The 21,860-nt window shown below is 44.0% G+C and overlaps 1 protein-coding gene across 2 annotated transcripts in view; it reads left to right on the top strand.

The window, feature by feature from the left end:
- KPNA6 (karyopherin subunit alpha 6) overlaps window positions 1–21,860 on the top strand; it is a 42,462-nt gene that overhangs the window by 13,017 nt on the left and 7,585 nt on the right. For both annotated transcript variants that reach the window (XM_073317865.1, XM_073317866.1), the window contains exons 2-13: window positions 7,822–7,961; window positions 11,178–11,273; window positions 11,649–11,748; window positions 12,176–12,270; window positions 13,277–13,408; window positions 13,633–13,721; window positions 15,340–15,439; window positions 17,252–17,415; window positions 18,344–18,422; window positions 19,194–19,319; window positions 19,931–20,058; window positions 21,441–21,619. In XM_073317865.1, the coding sequence (XP_073173966.1) occupies window positions 7,822–7,961; window positions 11,178–11,273; window positions 11,649–11,748; window positions 12,176–12,270; window positions 13,277–13,408; window positions 13,633–13,721; window positions 15,340–15,439; window positions 17,252–17,415; window positions 18,344–18,422; window positions 19,194–19,319; window positions 19,931–20,058; window positions 21,441–21,619 (1,428 nt within the window). The remainder of the gene's footprint in view (window positions 1–7,821; window positions 7,962–11,177; window positions 11,274–11,648; window positions 11,749–12,175; window positions 12,271–13,276; window positions 13,409–13,632; window positions 13,722–15,339; window positions 15,440–17,251; window positions 17,416–18,343; window positions 18,423–19,193; window positions 19,320–19,930; window positions 20,059–21,440; window positions 21,620–21,860) is intronic.

Here is a 21,860-nt window from a genome sequence, read left to right as displayed (position 1 = left end):
TGATCCCTTCCACTGCCTGGTCTCCTTGATCAAATCTTCACACAGCCTTGCTCCATTGTACACACTGAACCATGTTACACAGTTTTTGGATTTCCTGAAATACCGGTCTGGCCTATTGAGCTAGGGCTACTAACTGTTATGCATTCAGGCTGTGGAAGAAAATTTACTGCTTGATATGCACAGTCTGTTTCTTAAATCTATTTAAGGTGTCATTTTAGCACAGTTTATTTGATACATTTGATTTGGCATCTTGGGGGCTAAAAGCGGATTTGATTTGGAGGTACAGAGCTCTGGGATTCTTGAGGAAAGAGGAGCTCTATATAAATGCAAATAGTAGCTCTTCTACTCAGTGGAGTTGTTGTGAATAAATTTTATTGCAGTAAGAAGCTTCTTAACTATGGAATGCATCAGCCTATGAAGGAGCATGATATCAAAGAGGAATACTTCCATCCAGGAAGAAGTGAAATCTGTCCCAGACTTGGCCAGAGTGATGTGATTAAACTGAGACTAATTAGACTAGCCACCTGCATGTTCCTCTTTTAAAGGAAGAGTGTGAGCTTTATTTTGCATGATGAATGAGGAGCAGCTTCTCAAATGGGAAAAAGAAAAGGAGTACTTGTGGCACCTTAGAGACTAACCATGAAAGCTTATGCTCAAATTGGTTAGTCTCTAAGGTGCCACAAGTCCTCCTTTTCTTTTTGCAAATACAGACTAACACAGCTGTTACTCTGAAACTTCTCAAATGGGCTTCATCCTCTGAAAGTGAAAGAGCCAGGAGTTCTTAAAGGTTAACTGATTTGTGTTGTGCATGCTCAGAGGTGCTGGAGTGACAGCCTTTCAGACTGATGTTCTTTAGCCACAGAACAAGCATTGTCTAGGCAGAAGCAGTGCAAGCTTCACCTATGCTGCCTTGCCAATGACTGTCATCCCTGCCTGGACACCTGCCACCTGGGAATTAGATATACAATAGTTCAAGCAGGAATTAAATCAAGGAAGTCCTGTGGGCTGTGCTGTCTAGAAGGTCAGACCAGGTGATCACAATGGTCCCTTATGGCTTTATAATTATTAATTGAGCTGAGACCTTCCCAACTCCATTTATACAGGTCAGTGGCCAGCCATCAAATGGCTTAGTGGTCTTCCAGTTATGAAACTAACAGGAACGTTAGTGCCTGTAAATTAGGATAAAATCACTTGTGGTGTGTTGGTGGTGGTGGACCTCGGATGGGGGGGTTTGTAGGTTACTGTGCTATTTTTTTTATAATGGGTATCCGGTTTAGGTGTGTTGATGAGGTACATCTCTCTGTACTTAATAGATATAATTAGGTTCGTAGCATATATAATTCTACCAGCACGAGGGAGAAAATGACTTAAGGCAGGTGAACGTGGCCCACAAGAGGGCAGCTAGGACACTGGTAATGTACACTCTTCATAGCCATTTATGAGGCAAGTGGTAATACTTAACCAGTCCATAACATCTGCTATCCAAGGATCTTGGATCTTCAAACACTGACTCCCTGCCTCACAGGGAATGTTGAGGCTTAATTTTCTCCTTTTTACTGATGGCAGGCAGAAAAGCAAAACTGAACTAGAGAGGCTGTGACATGCTGGGGTAATGCAGCATGATGGAAGAGGATTCCCAGACAACTAGAGTATTGCTGCCTTTGGCAACATGAGAGGAGAGTGAGGACCAAGGGCGACCTGGTGAAATGAAGTACACTAGGCTGGACGTGCTGCCTTGTTGTTTTGAGAAAAGGATGTTCATGGTCCCCTTTGCAGGAATCTTCTGTATTCAGGCTCTTATGTCCATGTTTTCACTTCCCTTTGAGTTGCCAAAGGAGGGCAGGACGTGGCTCTTGTCAGCCAGTGCTGCGACCAAGAGGGCCAGAGGGCTTGCTACCAAATGTAGAGGCCATTCCGCACTCTGGGGAGCAATCAGGCGAGCTGAGCATGTTGCTTGAGCAGCATTCCAGAGCAGAGACTTACTCTTCTGAAGTCTTCCATGAGGAGGATAGTTTGCTTTTAGATTAGCTCTGCATTTGCTGTCCTTGAAACAAGCACAGTAGTTAAGATGGGAATCCCAGACTCCTGACTAGTTCACTAGCCAATATATTTTTTTGGCATAGCATAGACATGACTTGATGATTTTGGGCAGTGATCTCATCAGATCTTGACTTAATGGGTAGGACTGAGTCAGTGCTTGCAGAGGGGAAACCCTCTCCTAAGGAGAACTCAAGGTGACTGGATAGGGAGAACCCTTGTAGTGAGTCAGAACAACTTAACTTGTGAAATGCTTTAGGATCCTCCAGTCAGAGCAGCCATATAAATGCAAAATTTCTAGATTTTCAACATCTAAAACTCTAGAGCAGTTTTTAAAAAAGTGCTGATATCCAGGTTTACCTTAAGCTACAGCCCTTCTGGTTGTGAGAAACATAGTAGCATTTTAAAGCACGACTCAGGACATTAAAATACCAAGTGGAAGTGTGGCTTGAGTGGCATTTAAACATCTGTCTTCAATATTTTAGGCCATCTTGGAGCTTTAACGGATGATAGCTCTTCCTAGCAGCTAAAGATTTTAAACTATGTGAATAGCATTACTCAGTGGGGCTATCCTGCAAGTACTGAAGTGAAGTTTGGGTTAATAGTTAACATTGACACTGCTTGACTTGCAGGAAGGCTGGGTTAATAGGGACTTTTCCTCTGGAACAAACTTAAAAAGAAGCAACTTGTGCACAAAGCATTTTTCCTTAGCAAGGTGCTCTCTATTCCATATATTTGCATTTGTTGAAGAGCTTGTACTTCACAGCCTAGCTTCTCCTGCTCCTTGAGTTTGTAGTGAAATCCTAATCCTGTATTTGTGACATCTCTGTTGCCATGGAAATGGGATGTAATGTCACAAATTCAGCATTACGACTTCACTAGAGGATCAAGCAGAAGACACCCTGGGAAAAGAGTTGGATGAAAGCACCTGACCTAGTGAACGTGTACAAGAGGTAATGGAAAATCAAGTGCCAGGTAAATTAATGCCTGAAGTCTGCTGTGCTGTGTTTTAGCCAGTATAAAAATCCCTCTTGAATGGCTTGCTGAATCTACAGGGCCTCTCAGTAGTAGCCCAGCATTTGTAGCACACTCAAATCCATAAGGCCTCTTGCGGGTGAGGTACACGGCAAATTTGGCATATTCTAAGAACTTGGATCCTGATGAAACTTCCATCTGGTGCTGGTCTCACTGCGCTGTTTCTTGGCACGCAGAACCTAAGAGAGCTGTCCAGAGCACCAAGGCGTGCCCAGCCAAGAACACAGATTGGGATTGTGCAAGTTTCCAGGCAGCTGAACTGTCATGTGTCATTTGGCTATTTATATGACTAATAGGCTAGTAATCCTGTATGTCATACTAAGCCACTTAACTATTTTCCTCTTCCCTTCTTGTTTTTATTTTGTCCTGTTCATTAAAACTGCCTTTTAACTTGAGCCATCACCTTTTGAAGGGGAAGTCTTGATCTGGAATTTTTTTGGATGCCTTTGTAATCTTTCAGAACACAACTAGTTGCAGTTACTGTTCACTGTATGCAGCTGTAATAGAGCCATTAATGTTAAGACAGCAGTACGGTCACTTACAGGAGTGGTACTAATGGTGTTGGATTGTTTCATCCCAACTAACGTTTGTGCTGACCACTTATCTTTGCATTTCTAATGTGCCTATTTTGACATCTTGGTACGAAATGCAAGGACCTAAATGGGTTTCAATCAACTCTACCCTCTGATTCAGCTGCTATTACTTAATTCTTGCCTCCTTTCTAAGCCTACCCTAATAATTGGGCTGGGGGGAGGCAGGTGGGAGAAGTTAGTTTCCACATGGTGTTCACTTTCATCTTTAGTGAGGAAAATCCATCTTCAATGGTTAGTCATGCATAACTGACATTTAGAATAAGGAAAATTGCTACATTTAAGTATATTCCTGGGAAATTGCCAGTTATTCCTCTGAACTTCAGATATGAGACAGACCCAAACCAAATCGGTGTCCAGATCCAGCCTTCAGTTCAGGCCCATTTATAGTCTTATGATGCTTTTTGCCAAAAACTACATTGATTTGAAGTGCAGAGCAAAAGCCCCATCCATAGAGCAACTATATGGTAGTTGAGGGATCTGTCTGTGACACAGAGTAGTAGAGTGGAACTATGACAGGCAGCCATGTTAGTCTGTATTTGCAAAAAGAAAAGGAGGACTTGTGGCACCTTAGAGACTAAAAAATTTATTTGAGCATAAGCTTTCATGAGCTACAGCTGTGTAGCTCATGAAAGCTTATGCTCAAATAAATTTTTTAGTCTCTAAGGTGCCACAAGTCCTCCTTTCTGAGAGTAGAACTATGTCACCTTAACTGGGTGAAACCTAGACAGTCCAAGTTTTTGTCTGAGTCATAGGGATTTGGTTACCTCTTCCCTGTATGAAGAGGTAACTGTTGTAGTTAGGCTCCCTGAGTAGTAGTCAATATATGGACTGTGGGCCAAGTCTGGACCACTAGATGCTTTTGAACACACTGTGAAATCTTTTTATTTACATATTTATCACTGTTGTTGCATTTTGTATTTTCTCTGGAGTCCAGACCTTGACTATACTTTGACCAAGAAATTTGGACCTTGACAAAAAAGAATTACCCCGGGTCCCTGACTTGTCTGTAGTATAGACGGGGACTTGGTAAGTGAAAATGCACTGCCATTTAGAAGCGAGACTAATGATCGTTCTTAAGGTTGTGTGATCTGCCAGGGCTAGAAACACTTGGAACTATTACAAATGTTTTGAGGCTGAAAACTTTTCCAAGCAGTGATCCAAGATCAATGCTCACTAAAAGACCTTTTAGTCCTTGACTTACTGTTTCTGAGAAGGTAAGCAGGGACCAAGGCAGAGCAAGCAATTTTTAAATTTTTTAAAGGGTTTTCATTCTTTGGTTTAAGTAGACTTGTATCAATGAGGAACTGCCTTTTTTCTGGGCTTTGAGATGTTAAGCAGAGTTAGAAGTAAATAGTTTGTACCATCTTGCAATCCATCCTGCCGCTCATTCCATCTCTTCATGCATCTTTTGTTCTTTGGCCCTCAGTTGTCTTGCTTGTCCATTTCACAACAAGGAACAGCATGGGGTTGAGGGGCTGGCTGCTTGCAACATACATATTTGGAGTGGTGCAGATATCCTGGGGACCTTGGCTTTTTTGCTTTATATGTGTTTGAAGAAGAGTCCCCCCCCTCAGTTTTTTTGCCTGAGGGAGAGAATGTCCTCTAAACAGTCGATACCGTTACAAGATTCTCTTTTTCTGTGATCATGTCCATGTTAGGGTTTCTTCCATTCTTGTGGCTTTATTCTCCCTGGTGTGTGGAATCCATAATTCACTTAAATCTTTACCTTTCCTGTTCACAGGTGAACTCTCCTGACTGTTTAACTTGCCTTGACATTAAGATGTTGGTCACTCGTACATCTCATTTATATAACCTGCTTGAATAGAAGCTGACCCTAAAACTGGGTCTTACACTAAGCTAGTAACTTGCAACTTAAGTTACACTATAGTCTGAAAACCTTTTCCCTTAATGTATCTTGACTAAGGCCATGTCTACACTACCAGCTATATCAGCACTGGTGAAATCCATGGAACAGTGTTGGTTTAGCAAAGTGAAGACACGCTAAATCGAAGGGAGTGTGCTCTTCAATCAATTTGTGTACTCCACCCTCCCAAGAAGAGTAAGGGAAGTCAGCAGGCACGAGCGTCTCCTGTCAACACAGTGTGGTGTAGACACCATGGTAAGTGGATCTAGCTACGTCAACTTCAGTTAAATTATTCACCTAACTGAAGTAGCGTAACTTAGATCGATTTACCGTGGTAGTGTAGACCAGGCCTAAGTCACTTTGAGTACCTACCTAATAAGCAGCAGAAACCTGAGAATGCATAGCTTGCCATGGTCTCAGATTGAGACACAAGCTTTCATACTTACCATTCTGATCTAGTGGGTGGTGGTTAAACAATAGCAAAATAAAATTTTGACAACTAATCTTGTGCTTTGTCTTTTGAGGAATACTTGGTGAATGAACAGGAAAACCACTTCACATTCAGTTTCACTTAAATCTAGGCTACTGTTCGCATTGGTGAGGCTGACCAAAGGTGGAAGGAGAGTGAGCTGTGCAGTAAGATGAGCTGAATGTTGTGGAGGAGAAACTAGAAGAGTTCTATTTATGATTCCTTTGTCCTGTCTATGATGCAACTGCTACTTTGGGGTACCTGGATAACAGTTCAGTCTCTTTGTGTAGATCATGGTTTGTGCTTCAGTGTAACACTTTCATGGTGTTTGCCTAAAGCATCCCTCCCTGATGCCCTCCTGCTGGGAATCCTTAAATGGGTTCTCCTGACTCACTGAAGCTTATGGCTTTAACTCTCCTGAATATAGAGGGAGAACCTTTAGAGAGGACTAGGGTGTGGGTGGAGTAGTCTTGAAAGAGGAATCCTTGGAGCAGCCAAGCTTTTGGGGGTGAGGAGACTTGTACAGAACTTTATTGTGTGTGGTGGTTCTCCTGGGAAGGGATGCGTGTTTTTACTCTACACTCTCTAAACTGTACCTTAGAATAGGGTTGGGAATGACACCTGCTCATGCATGATTTGAAACACACTAAACACATGGCTTGGCTGAATCCGTACTTGAATACCAAACTCTTTTAACCCTGTTGAGGCAGTAGTATGTTTGCATAAACTAGATACCACTGAGAAATTTACATAGTCTTACATCCAAGTTCCTCTGTCGCTAATGAGCAATAATTGCTGTCCCTGTGCCAAATGCAGGAATGTTTGTTTTGTGAATCTCTAGAGTGGAATGTGTAGGCACCAGAGTTTAAAATAATTATTATGAAACAAATGACAAAATAATTAGCAGTGCTTCTCAGAGCTGAACACCATCAAAATAGTCTAGCTCTCTGGACAAGCCTGGCCTACATGCCATTCCCACCTAAATGATTTATTGCATGCTTGTAATATTTTCTTTCTTTTTTTTTTTTTTTTAAGGGCCTGGAATTAGGCTGAAGTTTGTTTGAAGTGAATTTTGCTGGACTGTTTTATGCCTTGTCTAGACTTCATTGTCTTCAGACCTATTTATGTTCGCCTCTGAATGGTTGGAGTTGTGATTGTGCTGTTAAATTTATGGAAGTGTGAACTTCATAAATCGCAAAGTCTCCCTGCTTAACAACATAAAATGGGTCTAAATGGAATGTCTTTAGCTCCTAACTCAACGTAACACCTTCTGTGCAGACCAGGCTGTTCTGTAATGTCTGAGTACGTGTTGTGGTTACTGGTCATCAAATTCTTGACATGTTAGCCTGCTGTGGAGGACGTGGAGTGGGGAGGAGAGGAAGAATAATCTTCTTTCAAGGTGCTGTTTACACTTGTGATTGTAGTAAGGTGCAGGTACTCTTAGCACAATCTAAAGTATTGAAAATCCAGGTAGCTTCAGGCTTGCTGCCTCCTGAGGACAATGGTATAGTTCAGTGAGTACTAACCTCACACAGTGAGAAATGTGCCTCCTACAGTGAAGTACAGGTCCAGGGTGCTTTTCAGAGTGGTAGAGATGTCTGTGTCAAGCTTCTAGCTTAGAACATTCTTACTAATACAACACACCAGGTCAGCAATGCATTTTCTAAGTTGGATATCGAAACTGCATCATCTTCTTAAGAGATTGTGTGCCATCGCACTGAAAAGTTCAGTTTAACAATGTGTGTTCCCATTTTCCTTGGGGGAGAAGGGCAGTGTGACTGCAGTGAAATCTGATACTACTTTTCCGGTTTCTCCTTCCATAGAAACCATGGCAAGTCCCGCGAAGGATAAGGATAACTATCGAATGAAGAGTTACAAAAACAAAGCCCTAAACCCTGAGGAAATGCGTCGGCGAAGGGAAGAGGAGGGGATCCAACTACGCAAACAGAAACGAGAGCAACAGGTAACCTGCTCTTTGGTAACCTGCGTGGAGGGGGATGTTCAGGGGCTTAATTCAACCAGAAATGTTTTGTTACCCAACAGTTGCCCCTTCAAGGGGCCAGCTGATGAAGAGTTGATGGGTCATTTTTTTCCTCTTTTTTTTTTTTTTTCCCCTCTCTGGGCCTCTTCAGCATATGGATGTGGAATGTTTCTGGGGTTTTTTCCACACCCTTGTTCAGAATGTGGCTTGTCTGGAGAGCTCTCTGCTCCCTGTGGGATTCACAGGTATTGTACATGCTGCAAATGCAGCGCTCAGATACCACAGTGGAATTCTGTCTGGCTTTCTGTGATCATGGATAAGGGGAAGGCTTCTTAGATCTGCTCATCTATATATACATATATATTATTTTTTTGCGGGGTGGAATCTAAGGACTTTGTGGCCAGCTTAAAAAATGGCACTGCCTGCTGTTGAGGAGCAGGAATCATAGAATCATAGAATATCAGGGTTGGAAGGGACCCCAGAAGGTCATCTAGTCCAACCCCCTGCTCAAAGCAGGACCAATTCCCAGTTAAATCATCCCAGCCAGGGCTTTGTCAAGCCTGACCTTAAAAACCTCTAAGGAAGGAGATTCTACCACCTCCCTAGGTAACGCATTCCAGTGTTTCACCACCCTCTTAGTGAAAAAGTTTTTCCTAATATCCAATCTAAACCTCCCCCACTGCAACTTGAGACCATTACTCCTCGTTCTGTCATCTGCTACCATTGAGAACAGTCTAGAGCCATCCTCTTTGGAACCCCCTTTCAGGTAGTTGAAAGCAGCTATCAAATCCCCCCTCATTCTTCTCTTCTGCAGGCTAAACAATCCCAGCTCCCTCAGCCTCTCCTCATAACTCATGTGTTCCAGTCCCCTAATCATTTTTGTTGCCCTTCGCTGGACTCTCTCCAATTTATCCACATCCTTCTTGAAGTGTGGGGCCCAAAACTGGACACAGTACTCCAGATGAGGCCTCACCAATGTCGAATAGAGGGGAACGATCACGTCCCTCGATCTGCTCGCTATGCCCCTACTTATACATCCCAAAATGCCATTGGCCTTCTTGGCAACAAGGGCACACTGCTGACTCATATCCAGCTTCTCGTCCACTGTCACCCCTAGGTCCTTTTCTGCAGAACTGCTGCCTAGCCATTCGGTCCCTAGTCTGTAGCTGTGCATTGGGTTCTTCCGTCCTAAGTGCAGGACCCTGCACTTATCCTTATTGAACCTCATCAGATTCCTTTTGGCCCAATCCTCCAATTTGTCTAGGTCCTTCTGTATCCTATCCCTCCCCTCCAGCGTATCTACCACTCCTCCCAGTTTAGTATCATCCGCAAATTTGCTGAGAGTGCAATCCACACCATCCTCCAGATCATTTATGAAGATATTGAATAAAACCGGCCCCAGGACCGACCCCTGGGGCACTCCACTTGATACCGGCTGCCAACTAGACATGGAGCCATTGATCACTACCCGTTGAGCCCGACAATTTAGCCAGCTTTCTACCCACCTTATGGTGCATTCATCCAGCCCATACTTCCTTAACTTGCTGACAAGAATACTATGGGAGACCGTGTCAAAAGCTTTGCTAAAGTCAAGAAACAATACATCCACTGCTTTCCCTTCATCCACAGAACCAGTAATCTCATCATAAAAGGCGATTAGATTAGTCAGGCATGACCTTCCCTTGGTGAATCCATGCTGGCTGTTCCTGATCACTTTCCTCTCATGCAAGTGCTTCAGGATTGATTCCTTGAGGACCTGCTCCATGATTTTTCCAGGGACTGAGGTGAGGCTGACTGGCCTGTAGTTCCCAGGATCTTCCTTCTTCCCTTTTTTAAAGATTGGCACTACATTAGCCTTTTTCCAGTCATCCGGGACTTCCCCGGTTCGCCACGAGTTTTCAAAGATAATGGCCAGTGGCTCTGCAATCACAGCCGCCAATTCCTTCAGCACTCTCGGATGCAACTCGTCCGGCCCCATGGACTTGTGCACGTCCAGCTTTTCTAAATAGTCCCTAACCGCCTCTATCTCCACAGAGGGCTGGCCATCTCTTCCGCATTTTGTGATGCCCAGCGCAGCAGTCTGGGAGCTGACCTTGTTAGTGAAAACAGAGGCAAAAAAAGCATTGAGTACATTAGCTTTTTCCACATCCTCTGTCACTAGGTTGCCTCCCTCATTCAGTAAGGGGCCCACACATTCCTTGGCTTTCTTCTTGTTGCCAACATACCTGAAGAAACCCTTCTTGTTACTCTTGACATCTCTGGCTAGCTGCAGCTCCAGGTGCGATTTGGCCCTCCTGATAACATTCCTACATGCCCGAGCAATATTTTTATACTCTTCCCTGGTCATATGTCCAACCTTCCACTTCTTGTAAGCTTCTTTTTTATGTTTAAGATCCGCTAGGATTTCACCATTAAGCCAAGTTGGTCGCCTGCCATATTTACTATTCTTTCGACTCATCGGGATGGTTTGTCCCTGTAACCTCAACAGGGATTCCTTGAAATACAGCCAGCTCTCCTGGACTCCTTTCCCCTTCAAGTTAGTCCCCCAGGGGATCCTGGCCATCCGTTCCCTGAGGGAGTCGAAGTCTGCTTTCCTGAAGTCCAGGGTCCGTATCCTGCTGCTTACCTTTGTTCCCTGCGTCAGGATCCTGAACTCAACCAACTCATGGTCACTGCCTCCCAGATTCCCATCCACTTTTGCTTCCCCCATGGTAGACCAAGTAAAAAAAATAAACACATGAGCTACAGCTTTTCCTTGTCCTTGGTGTGTGGCTTTTTTTTAATTGGGGGTGTGTGTGTGTGTAAAAATGATACTGTAGCTAGAACCACATGTAGAACTGGCAAATGCTGCAAGCCTCCCACACTGCTCTTCCTATGCCTCAACCCTGGTCCACAACCTGGCTCTTCTTTTCTGAACTCATTGGGCCAAGTTCTGCACTTGCCTACACCATACAGTCCCAGTGAAATCCATGGATACAACTAAGGGTAGGACTTGGTCCGCTCTTACCAGGATTCATAGGTCAAACTATTCTGCAGAGGTGCTCAGCTAGTGTGTTAAGCTGCCACTCTCCTGTTAAGTTGCACTTGGTCTAGCAGATGGCATGTTGCGTTTGTGGAACAAGACTGCCCAGTTGTGATGGCTCTAAGTCCGGCATTGCCTCATGACAGATACCACTCACTCTGGTTATCTCTTTTCAGCTATTTAAAAGGAGAAATGTGGAACTTATTAATGAAGATGCTGCCATGTTTGATAGCCTCCTCATGGATTCCTATGTCAGCACTACCACAGCTGGGGTAAGGCTTCTTGACTAACTTAGTCCCTCCCTTACACAGACTTTTAATTCTGTGGATCACAAAATCAACAACAAACTTTAACCCTTTACAAATGCATAGGTATCATGCCTTAGTACTCCTTAATTCACTACCCTTTGTAACCCCTTGTACTCCTATCTTCTACAAATATTGCAGATGGGACTCTGGTAAGTTTTAAAAGCCTTCCAGGATTAGACTTTCAAGAGTAGTGTGGTCCTAACTTGGATTAGTCTTCAGATCAAAAGGATGAGCACAGGATTCTGGTGGTACTAAGCTCTGACTTTGAGGTTTGCAACCATAAGTTTGGAGTTATGGTTCTATCTGACGCTGCTTTTCTTGCCCTTCCTGCCCTCTTAGGAGGGAGTGATCACAAGAGAGATGGTGGAGATGCTTTTCTCGGAGGACCCTGATCTGCAGCTAGCAACCACCCAGAAATTCAGGAAACTGCTCTCCAAAGGTAAAAGCAGAGGTCCTTTTTTTTAGCAAGCTCTCACAGGTAACTCTCTTAGCTGTGTGAAGCACTTAGCACAGTCTTGGTGCTGTACAGAGAATTAATAACTTTGGGTTTGGGGGCAGAAGAATTCCATCTAATGTCACTTATGCCCTTTGGCACGTCTGTTCCTGATTAACACTGGGTGGGGAGGGAATACTAAACCTATATTGACCATTAGTATTGTCTTTTACTGGCTTTTCAGCATTTAGAAAATGCTCCAGTGACCCACAGCTGGGTGAAGTGTGGAAAAAGCCTTCTTCTGGCTAGATGCCTTGTCAGCTCAAGTACAAGTTAAAATCGTTGGAGTGGATGATTTAATGCAATGAACTAGGTCTCCTGTATTAAATTCAAATACCCCTACTGAGTTTTGAGCCTGCCTTCCTCTTTCTAGAGCCGAATCCTCCGATAGACGAAGTGATAAATACTCAGGGAGTGGTGGACAGGTTTGTTGAATTCCTGAAGAGAAGTGAAAATTGCACACTACAGGTAAAGGAGAGAACCATGAAGGATTCATATTGTGAATAAAAAGCACTTATTTAAGATGACACTTCAGAGCTGAGCAGTGTGAACCTTACAGCAACAAGCAGGGAAAGGTGGCATCTTAGAGCCCAGAAGTTGCAGAGTACAAGCCTCTCTTTGAGGAGACTGCGTTTTCTCACATCTGACTGAGGGTGTTAGGCAGATGGTCATCTACTTCCTTTTCCTCCAGGAGGTGTCATGTCATAGGAATCCATCTCCAAGGAGAATTGAATGGGAGCATAGCCATTAAAGTCACTCATAAAAGAGGGCAGCAAAGGGAGATAAAGAGCAAAATATGAAGCTCTACCTCACCTGGGGCTCAGAGCTACAAATGCCGCACCTGTGCTGGTATACGGGGAGTGGCATGGGATAGAGTTGGTTGTTTGAGTAGAACAATCTTTTCGCTTCACACCCAATACAAAGATCTGGTCAGAAACTCTTCTGGGCCATCTTGAGACTATGTTCCTCATAGTGGGAAATGGTCTGAGGCTTTGGGGTGTGGTATCATTGAGGTAGTGCTTCCTGGCCTGACCACTGAAAGTGGAAGTGAGCTTTGGCTTTGTTAATCCCATGCTGAGAACTGCAGTGTTGGCAGAGAGATGAGACAAATGTGTGCAACTGCTTCAGTTTTTCAGTGTCAAAGACCTGTAAAATGATATTCCTTTTGCTTCAGGTGGGTGTGGGCAGGATCTACCCTGGGTAACCAAAATCCACCCCACTCCTAAAAAAGCTGTAGGTTTCCCTCGAACTACCATTGTTGTGCCAGAAACTAGTACGCTCAGTGAGCAATCATCCAGCTAGATTGTGGAGGAAAACTTTTTGCCTTGTAAAACAATCCCCCCCGTAGACATGAGAGCACAAGATGAAGAGGATAGACTAAAATCAATAGCAAATGTTTTGCTCTGGTTAGGGTTGTTGAGCTTATGCCATTGTGCAGCTGCTCTGTAACCTGTTACTGATCTGCTTGTTTCAGTTTGAAGCGGCATGGGCTTTGACGAATATTGCATCAGGAACCTCCCAACAAACAAAAATAGTCATTGAGGCTGGGGCAGTTCCTATCTTCATAGAGCTGTTAAACTCTGACTTTGAGGATGTCCAAGAACAGGTATGGTTCATTAGTTTTCTGGGGATAGGCTGAGTGTTATAGACACTGGATTTCAACTAAGTGTTTAACATGCATGAAGGTGTTTAGCAAGTAGCTCCAGAGCTGGAGCTTCTATCAGTCTGGCCTAGTTATTTGGAGTCTTAGAAACACTTTCCTAGGACAGTGCTCCCTTCATCCTCTATTCAGAGACTGTGTGCGCTAAAACTGCTGCTCTTTCCTTCCAGGCTGTCTGGGCGTTGGGGAACATCGCTGGAGACAGCTCTGTGTGTAGAGATTATGTCCTTAACTGCTCTATTCTTCCTCCCTTGTTACTGTGAGTAGCCATGAACACTTGGCAATACAGTTCTTAAAGCCCCTGTGTACTAAAGCAGAGTATCCTCTTGGTGTCCAGGTTGAGTGAACAGAACTACTGAAGAGTGTGTGTGGGGGTTGGGAGTCATCTTAGCCTGCAAATAGGCATCAGATGAATTAGCAGTAGTTCAGACTGGTGTCTGATACAACTTGCTAGACAACTCACCTCACACATCCTTGCGTTTGCTGTGCATGGCATGAGCTCTTGCTGCAGAGTATGCCAGACAGCCCTTTCTGAAGTCACAGGGGCTATTTAGAAGTGCATATACAGTAAGTGCAGAGAACCCAAAGAGATACAGCTACACTATAAACTTCAGGAACCTGTTAGTCTGAGGTCTTCCCAGGGTTGAGGAGAAGAAGGTCTTTGCACTCTGCTCTCTGCCTCTGTTTAACACACAAGTCCTGACAACTGCTTCAGCACACTAGAAATGGAGATGGGAAGATTCACCTAGACTGAGGGCTTTCAAGTACTAGCCATATTAATTACTCTCAAAACAGTCTAAATTACCCCATCCTGTTCTGGGTGAACTGATGCTGCTTCTAGTAGCAAGATAAGTGCTTTGCCATGGATGGTGCAAGTAAATCAACAGCCTCTTCTTACAGTAGCTGCTGACTTCAGGCTCCTTGAGGCTAAGCTGGTGACTTTTTTTTTTTCCTGTCCAAGAACTAAGGGATTGGTTTTATTTGTGGTGGTGATTGTGACAGGTGCACAGAGCTGGTCATGGTCCAAGAGGAAAGCACCACGTTGCCCCATCTTATTTCATGCAGAGTCCAAAAAGCTGGGTGGGAACTTCTCGCTCTTTATGAACCATGAAGTGTTAGAGAACAAAGCTTCTAATTTCAACTGGACCCTCTAAGAAGGTCAATGATTTAGATCTTTAAAAGCTGGTTTTCTCCTGAAATGCACTTTACCACAAGATAAATCTTCCATACTGTCAGCACTGGCAATGAGGTTGCTACCAGCAGAAATCCCGGTTTGTTGAAAGCATTTTGAAATCTTTCACCATAATTTCTATACAGTTGTGTAGTCTTGAGTGGTTTCCTTGGCAAGAAGTGGCATTGATTGTATTGCAAATAGCGTTGTTCCTGGGTCAGTACTGAACTAGTATTCTGGGGTCCTAAAGCTGCTGATCTTTTCAGATGAGATCTAAAAATGAGGTCCTGATTACTTGTGGTCACTGAAGATCCCATGGACCTCTTCATCAGTGTGGGCGCTTATCTGGATGTCTTAGCCAAATTTCAGTCTTGAGAAATCGCATTCTGCCAACCTAAATTCCCCCTAGCAATTTTAGTTGAAGACAGTATATGCTTCCTGATCAGAGTTGTGCTGTTAAACAGCTATTGTTTCTGCCCTAGGGGTACCCACAGTTCATCTTTCCTCACGGTCTGTGCATGATGCTCATGAAATATACAACAATAGCATGATCTGAATTTTTCAGACCTGGGCTTAGCAAGTGGGTGCAGCTGTCTCGAACCTCTTGGACTCTTATTGTGTTCCTTCATATTGAATCATGTGCTGGTTTAAAGACAACTCAACTGACTTAACCTGGGAGTGTAATAGCTGTTGTTTCTCTTTTTAGGCTCCTCACCAAGTCCACCAGGTTGACAATGACTCGAAATGCTGTCTGGGCCTTGTCAAACTTGTGCAGAGGGAAGAACCCACCACCTGAATTTGACAAGGTGAGGAATGAATCCTTTCCTGTTAATGGGAACAGAAGCTGTTGTGGAGAGGGAACCCCAGAAAGACCCTGAGGTCTGCTACCTCTAGAGGTCATAAGAAACATTCAGACTAACATATTTTGGAGTTTGCTGATCTCCGTCTAAACATTTGATGGAGATGGTTCAATTTTGATGAATTTCTATTGGTAATAAGGCGGGGGCCTGATGGGACAAGGGCTGCTAGGTAGCTTTTGAAACCTGCCTGTTTCCTGCTAGCTTTCCATCCCTAGGCTCCTTGGTAGTCCACCTGGTGGACTGTCTGAGTCAGGGACCCCAGAGTCTAGGCCAGGAGTGGGCAAACTTTTGGGACTGAGGGCCACATCTTGTTATAGAAATTATATGGCAGGCCATGAATGCTCACAAAATTGGAGTTGGGGTGTGTGGGGGGTGGATCTGGGTGGCACTTACGTCAAGTGGCTCCTGGAAGCAGCAACATGTCCATGTCCCCTCCCCCACCCTGGCTCCTATGTCACGGCATGGCTTGGTGGCTCTGCTATGCACTGCCCCATCCACAGGCACCACCCCTGCAGCTCCCATTGGCCATAGTTCCCAGGCAATGGGAGCTGCGGGGGCAGTGTGTGGAGCAGAGCCTCTTGGCTGCCCCTAAGCATAGGAGCCAGAGAGGAGCTATGCTACTGCTTCTGGGGGCTGCATGGAGCGGCCCCTGACCCCACTCCTTGGCTGGAGCACAGCAAGCCCCAGACTCCGCTCCCCAAGCGGAGCTTGAAGGCTGAATTAAAACCGCTCGGGGGCCAGATCCAGCCCCCAGGCTGTAGTTTGCCAACCCCTGATCTAGGCCATGCAGGCTGCCCCAGAGCTGGGGCTCCATTCTCTTTAGTGGAGAACGCAGAACTTTGGAGTTTGTTCCAATTTGGAACAAACCAAACTTCAAAATATAGAAATCCTTCACAGCAGACTTACTTATTACCCAATGGAAGGCCTTCTCTTCTCTATACCCCTTCTGTTTGGTGCCCTGTCATCTAAAAAAGATGGTCAGTAACAGCATGAACATTAAGCAGGACTGGAGGATCTTTGCTCCCTATTTTGCTTAACACTGTGGTTAAGGTCTGTTACTTGACAACTCCCTTGATAAGGCTGAAGAAGCTGCAGTGATGGATAGTTAGAAGTATGTGTAAGGCTGTGCACCGTTACATAGGTTACCAAGTATGGTGGTGACTGTTGGGGGTCCCTGTCAACAGTACTGGCTGTTGAAGATTATCAAAGAGGCAGGAAATGAGGTGGTTTTCTTACATGAGAAGAGTGCTTGTCATCCAAGCTGCAAACAGTCCAGCTGTTGCTCATTTTATAAAGAATGGTAAAAAGCTTATAACTGGATATTAGTTTTGGAGAGGGATGACCCCTATATGCTGGATTAGTGAGCGTTGGAGAGGCCCTGTTGTAACTTGAATCTCTTTTGCTACAAGGTTATGTGAACTATGTAGGAATCTGTGTATCCAAAACTATCCGTATTACATCAACGACTCTAACACTTTGTCAGACAACTGGCCCCTGAACAATATATGTAAGGTCCTAGGTATCAAATGTATGAATGGAAACTTTGGTTTCTGATGTTAGTTGAACCAGTTCTTTGGTACTGTTAATTGTGGTAGGTTTAGAAATCTAGGTGAGAACCCCACCCATAGGATGGCATCCAGTTAATTAGTCACACACACTGACATTTGGCATGCTTGCACACACAGCTGCCTTGCCGCTTCTCAACGAACCTTTTCTAAACTCTCTCTCCGGGGTGGGGGTTGTTGGTTATTCTTTTAGGTGTCTCCTTGCTTGCCGGTATTGTCCCGATTATTATTCAGCAGTGACTCCGACTTGCTGGCAGATGCCTGCTGGGCACTCTCCTACCTATCAGATGGCCCCAATGAGAAAATCCAAGCAGTAATAGACTCTGGGGTGTGTCGGCGACTGGTAGAGCTGTTAATGTAAGTGTGTTGCCCTGCATAAGAGGCAAAGACCTTGGACTGAACAGCCCATGTGAATATGGGTTTGTCTCGTTAACCCTTTGCTTATCAAGGTGAAGCGGAAAAATAAGGCTGCTTGTGTCAGAGGGATTATCTAGTATCGATGGGTATGTGGGAATATGTGACATGGGTTGTGCTGGCCTATCGGACAGGGGGAAAAGTCTCTGTATAGTGCTGGAAGTGTAGCTGTAGTGCCCTATGCTAGGAAGAGCATGATACAGAAAGACAATGCTGGTCCTGAGAGCTAGTCTAACCCATGAATGTGCAAAGGCTATGGTGTTGATGCCAGACTAAGACCGTACGCTCTGTGCTGCTCTAATGCTTTAAAACTCATCTGTGGAAGCTTAAAGTAATCTTTTGTTGGCTCTATTATAATGTTAGAAGAAAAGGATCAATAACCGAATAAATACAGCACATTCCAAATAAACTTGTCTTTTGTTGACACTCCTGTAATCCATCGAACTATCTGTAGAGTCATTGCTCTATTTTAGATTTGTTGATTTTGTGTTGTCTAATGCAAATGGCTTTCATTTGCATTGCATCTTGAGGGTTTGCAGAATAAATGCATTTTCAGGAGTGTTCTAATTACTGTTAATTGGATGCCACAATAGTGAGGAGGGGCATGAAAGACTAAAGTTTAGGAGTGATTTGAAGGTGACAAGAAGTGGTCCATGATGAAGCTTATGGTTGTAAGAGGATAAAGAATGTTCTTATGGTGACACAATCCTTGCTCTTTCAATGACAGTCTTTGGTTTGGACACGTTTTGCTGTATGCTTCTGATGGTGGGATTTTAACCAAATGGGGGTGATGCTGGGGGGTGAGGAGGGTGGAGGGATTCTGTTGCAAAGGGCTTGGACTGATGTTTCTTTCCCTTCCTCTTTCTTTTAGGCACAATGATTATAAAGTAGCTTCCCCAGCTTTGCGAGCTGTAGGCAACATTGTGACAGGTGATGACATCCAGACCCAGGTGAGTGGGATGTTACTAGGTCTTCTCAAATTCAGTGTTTGAGCAGGAGGGAGCATTTAAAACGTCTCAGATAAAAACCCAGATTATTACTAAGACGATGGGGTAAAGATCTCATGACAGATCTGCGCTCAGATTTCTAGACTTGCCACTAGAAGATGAAATCTAGGTTAGAAAACCCACCCCTTAATCAAAACAGGAATGGCTCAACCTGCAGGGTTGCCCATAAGATGAACTGAGCCATGATGGAATGGTTCAAGATTTAGCTGCAACAAAAGTCCCTTCTATGTATTGGTGCTTATGAAAAATATACTGTATACGAGCATCTCATTGTAGCCAATGTGTGTGTAGGGAAACAAATCTCAGGACTCCAGTCATTGAAATTCCTAATTTCCAGCATCCAAGAACTCTAGGGATGACTCATTCTGCTGCTGCCTCCTCCTTGAGCTCTGCTACAACAGGAGATGAGGAGCAGGATGCAGCGGAGGGAGGCTTGTCTTCTGTCTACCTCCTGAACCACATACAGCGCATTCCTGGTAGAACACTTTGCAATTGGGATGTCTGATCCTACACATGCCTCTTTGGGATAGGAAAAGCATTCTCTTCCTGCTGCTGCTGAATGGAACACCTCATTCAGTGGCAGGAGTTTCTGGAAAATGTTGGAAGAAAATATTCTTCCCCATAAGAATTCAGTGAAGATGTGCTGAAAGTATCCACTATATGGAAGCGGAGGAAGGCGAACGGTGTCATCCTATCCTGTACTCTTCTCTTAAGGTGATCTTGAACTGCTCAGCTCTGCCTTGCCTGCTTCATTTATTAAGCAGCCCCAAAGAGTCTATCCGGAAGGAAGCTTGCTGGACCATTTCTAACATCACAGCTGGAAACAGGGCTCAGATACAGGTACAGTTTCTAGAATCCTCGGCAGGTCCACCTGCAGCACTCTTGGATCCACGGAGCACCATTAAAACAAAGCTTATGTGATTCTTAGTTGGTGTTTTAAGGGCCACATTTTACACCCTGGGCTTCCCTTTTTCTCTAGTTATTTGCAGGCACAATTAGTGTCCTACTTGACTGCACCCACAATGATATTTAGACATCTAAGTGACGCTAATTGTGCCCACAAATGGAGCCTGGTCTGAAACATGCTCTAAATGTCTAATCACTGAGTGAGCTTGGGGAGATGAGGATTAATCTGCCTCTTCATTGTGGTTCCAAAGTTCAGACGTACACTTAGAATAGTGCTTTTCAATGGGTGTACAGCATTTGATTATTATCCTTTCTAAGGGCTTATATCCAAACAGATGCACACAGTGACCAAAGACTTCCTGTGGTATTGGTGCAATAATAGGAGATTTAAGTTCTTGGACTGTAAACTTAATCTTACACTTACAGGACATGGTAGGGAAAGCAGATGGGGATACTGAAAAGGTTATAGGTTTCTGTTCCTGGAGCCTGCTACCTTTTTAGGAGTCACTTGGCCTGTTCTAAATGCTGCTTCTCTCTTCCTTCAGGCAGTCATAGATGCAAACATTTTCCCAGTGCTGATAGAAATCTTACAGAAAGCAGAATTCCGCACAAGGAAAGAGGCAGCCTGGGCCATCACGAATGCAACATCAGGAGGAACCCCAGAGCAGATCAGGTAAATTGAGAGGCTGTTTTATCTGTAGTTTGTCTCTGACTCCATGAAGCTATAGCAACTTCGTACAATCAGTTTGCCATCCGCATTTGTGGCCATCCGTCCATCGACTCCTCTGGTTACCTTGGCCTTGAAAGAAGCTCCAAGATGTATTCAGAGATCCAGCATGTATCTAGCTTTCCCTGGGCTCTAATTCTTTCAATGAAGAGAATACATTTTTGCTGTAAAGCCATTCAAGTAGGGATAACTTACTGATGCTGCTTCTGCAGTCACCATTGAGACTGTAGCTGTTGAGAACCAGAAGAGTCATTGTTCATATTCAAAGTCTGAGCTATAGCTTAGTGTAACTTGGTTTTATATAACTAAAACACACCTCAAATGTAGCATAAACAGTATTGATTTAAAAATCTTGTGCCACGCAAAGGATGTACTTACAAGTCTTCAGCATGTTGGCCATGCAGTATAATTCTGGAAGTATCTAGTTTGCATCATGTGTATATGCTGACACTCTGGCTTGGGTACAATTCAAAACCCAATGAAGTACTTTAATTTCCTAATCCATTAGTACTTGCTCTTGGGTTTTAAACCCTTTCTGTTCTGCTTCATTCAAAATACATTTCTGTGTCCTTAAAATTTATTAAGTGTGCATCTAATAGCAGCAGCAGCATTACAAGGTGCTCCTATCACTTTTTGTCAGTATTGTGTGCTTTACACAGGAAAAATGTAATATGGACTCTATGCAGGTGAGTTAGTGGTGGTAACTTTGTTTTTTCTGCAGCTTGTGTAGGAAATGCACAAATAATTTTGCAAGTCTAAATTTAAACAGATGTTGGGTATAAATCTTTCACAGTATCAGAGTATAAATACCTGGCTAACTATAGGCTAAATTTAAAGATATGCTGCAAAATTTAAGACCCATGGGAATCTTTTTTTTTTTTAATTCCAGTGAAGTTTTTTGTTGGGATTTAAAAAGTGCATCTGACTGTAAACAAGTGATACAGATGACTCCAGTTTCATAGTTTACTTTGTCATTCAAAGTAAATGTCAAAGCTTGGACAAACCAGAGTAGAATGTCAAACTTGCCTGCATATAAAATCAGGCACCTTTAATACATCTGGATTCTGACTTCAATGGGAGTTAAGTGCTAACACATTGTAAATAAGGGCCCTGGTTGTTAGCTCTTGAGAGAGAGGTTAAAGTGCCTAATTTAAACACCCAGCTTCCATAGCTAATGGTGAAAAGGGTATTACCTGTTAGGCAATATTTAAAATACAAATTTCCTTAAACCTGACAGTGGCCCTTTAAACCTAAATGCATGCCACACTGTTACTTAACCTTCCTTCCTGATAAACTGAATGTTTGTCTTCCCTGTGCCTTCTCTTCAGGTACTTGGTAAACCTAGGCTGTATCAAACCTCTGTGTGACCTGCTGACTGTCATGGACTCCAAGATTGTTCAAGTGGCCCTGAATGGCCTGGAGAATATCCTGCGGCTCGGTGAGCAGGAGGCCAAGCAAAGTGGCACAGGCATCAACCCCTACTGCAGCCTCATTGAGGAAGCCTATGGTAAGTGGCTCTCACTGGCCTTGCTATCGTGACTCCTTCCCAGGAGGAAGTAATGCAGGATATGTGTTAGAGCAAACGTTCTCAAACTGGTCCATGGACCACCAGTGGTCCATAAGCTCCATTCAGGTGGTCCATGGATAGTTCCCTCTAAGGTGCACTCCTGGGCAGCCACACACGAGAGAATGAAGGGACACCCACCTTATTATGGAGTCACACAAGCATGGCTCGACTAATTAGGTGC

Source organism: Lepidochelys kempii, chromosome 19 (genome assembly GCF_965140265.1).
Source record: "Lepidochelys kempii isolate rLepKem1 chromosome 19, rLepKem1.hap2, whole genome shotgun sequence".
Lineage (NCBI taxonomy): Eukaryota > Metazoa > Chordata > Testudines > Cheloniidae > Lepidochelys > Lepidochelys kempii.
Note: the sequence above shows the minus strand (reverse complement) of the source record. Positions and strands in the feature narration are given on the sequence as shown.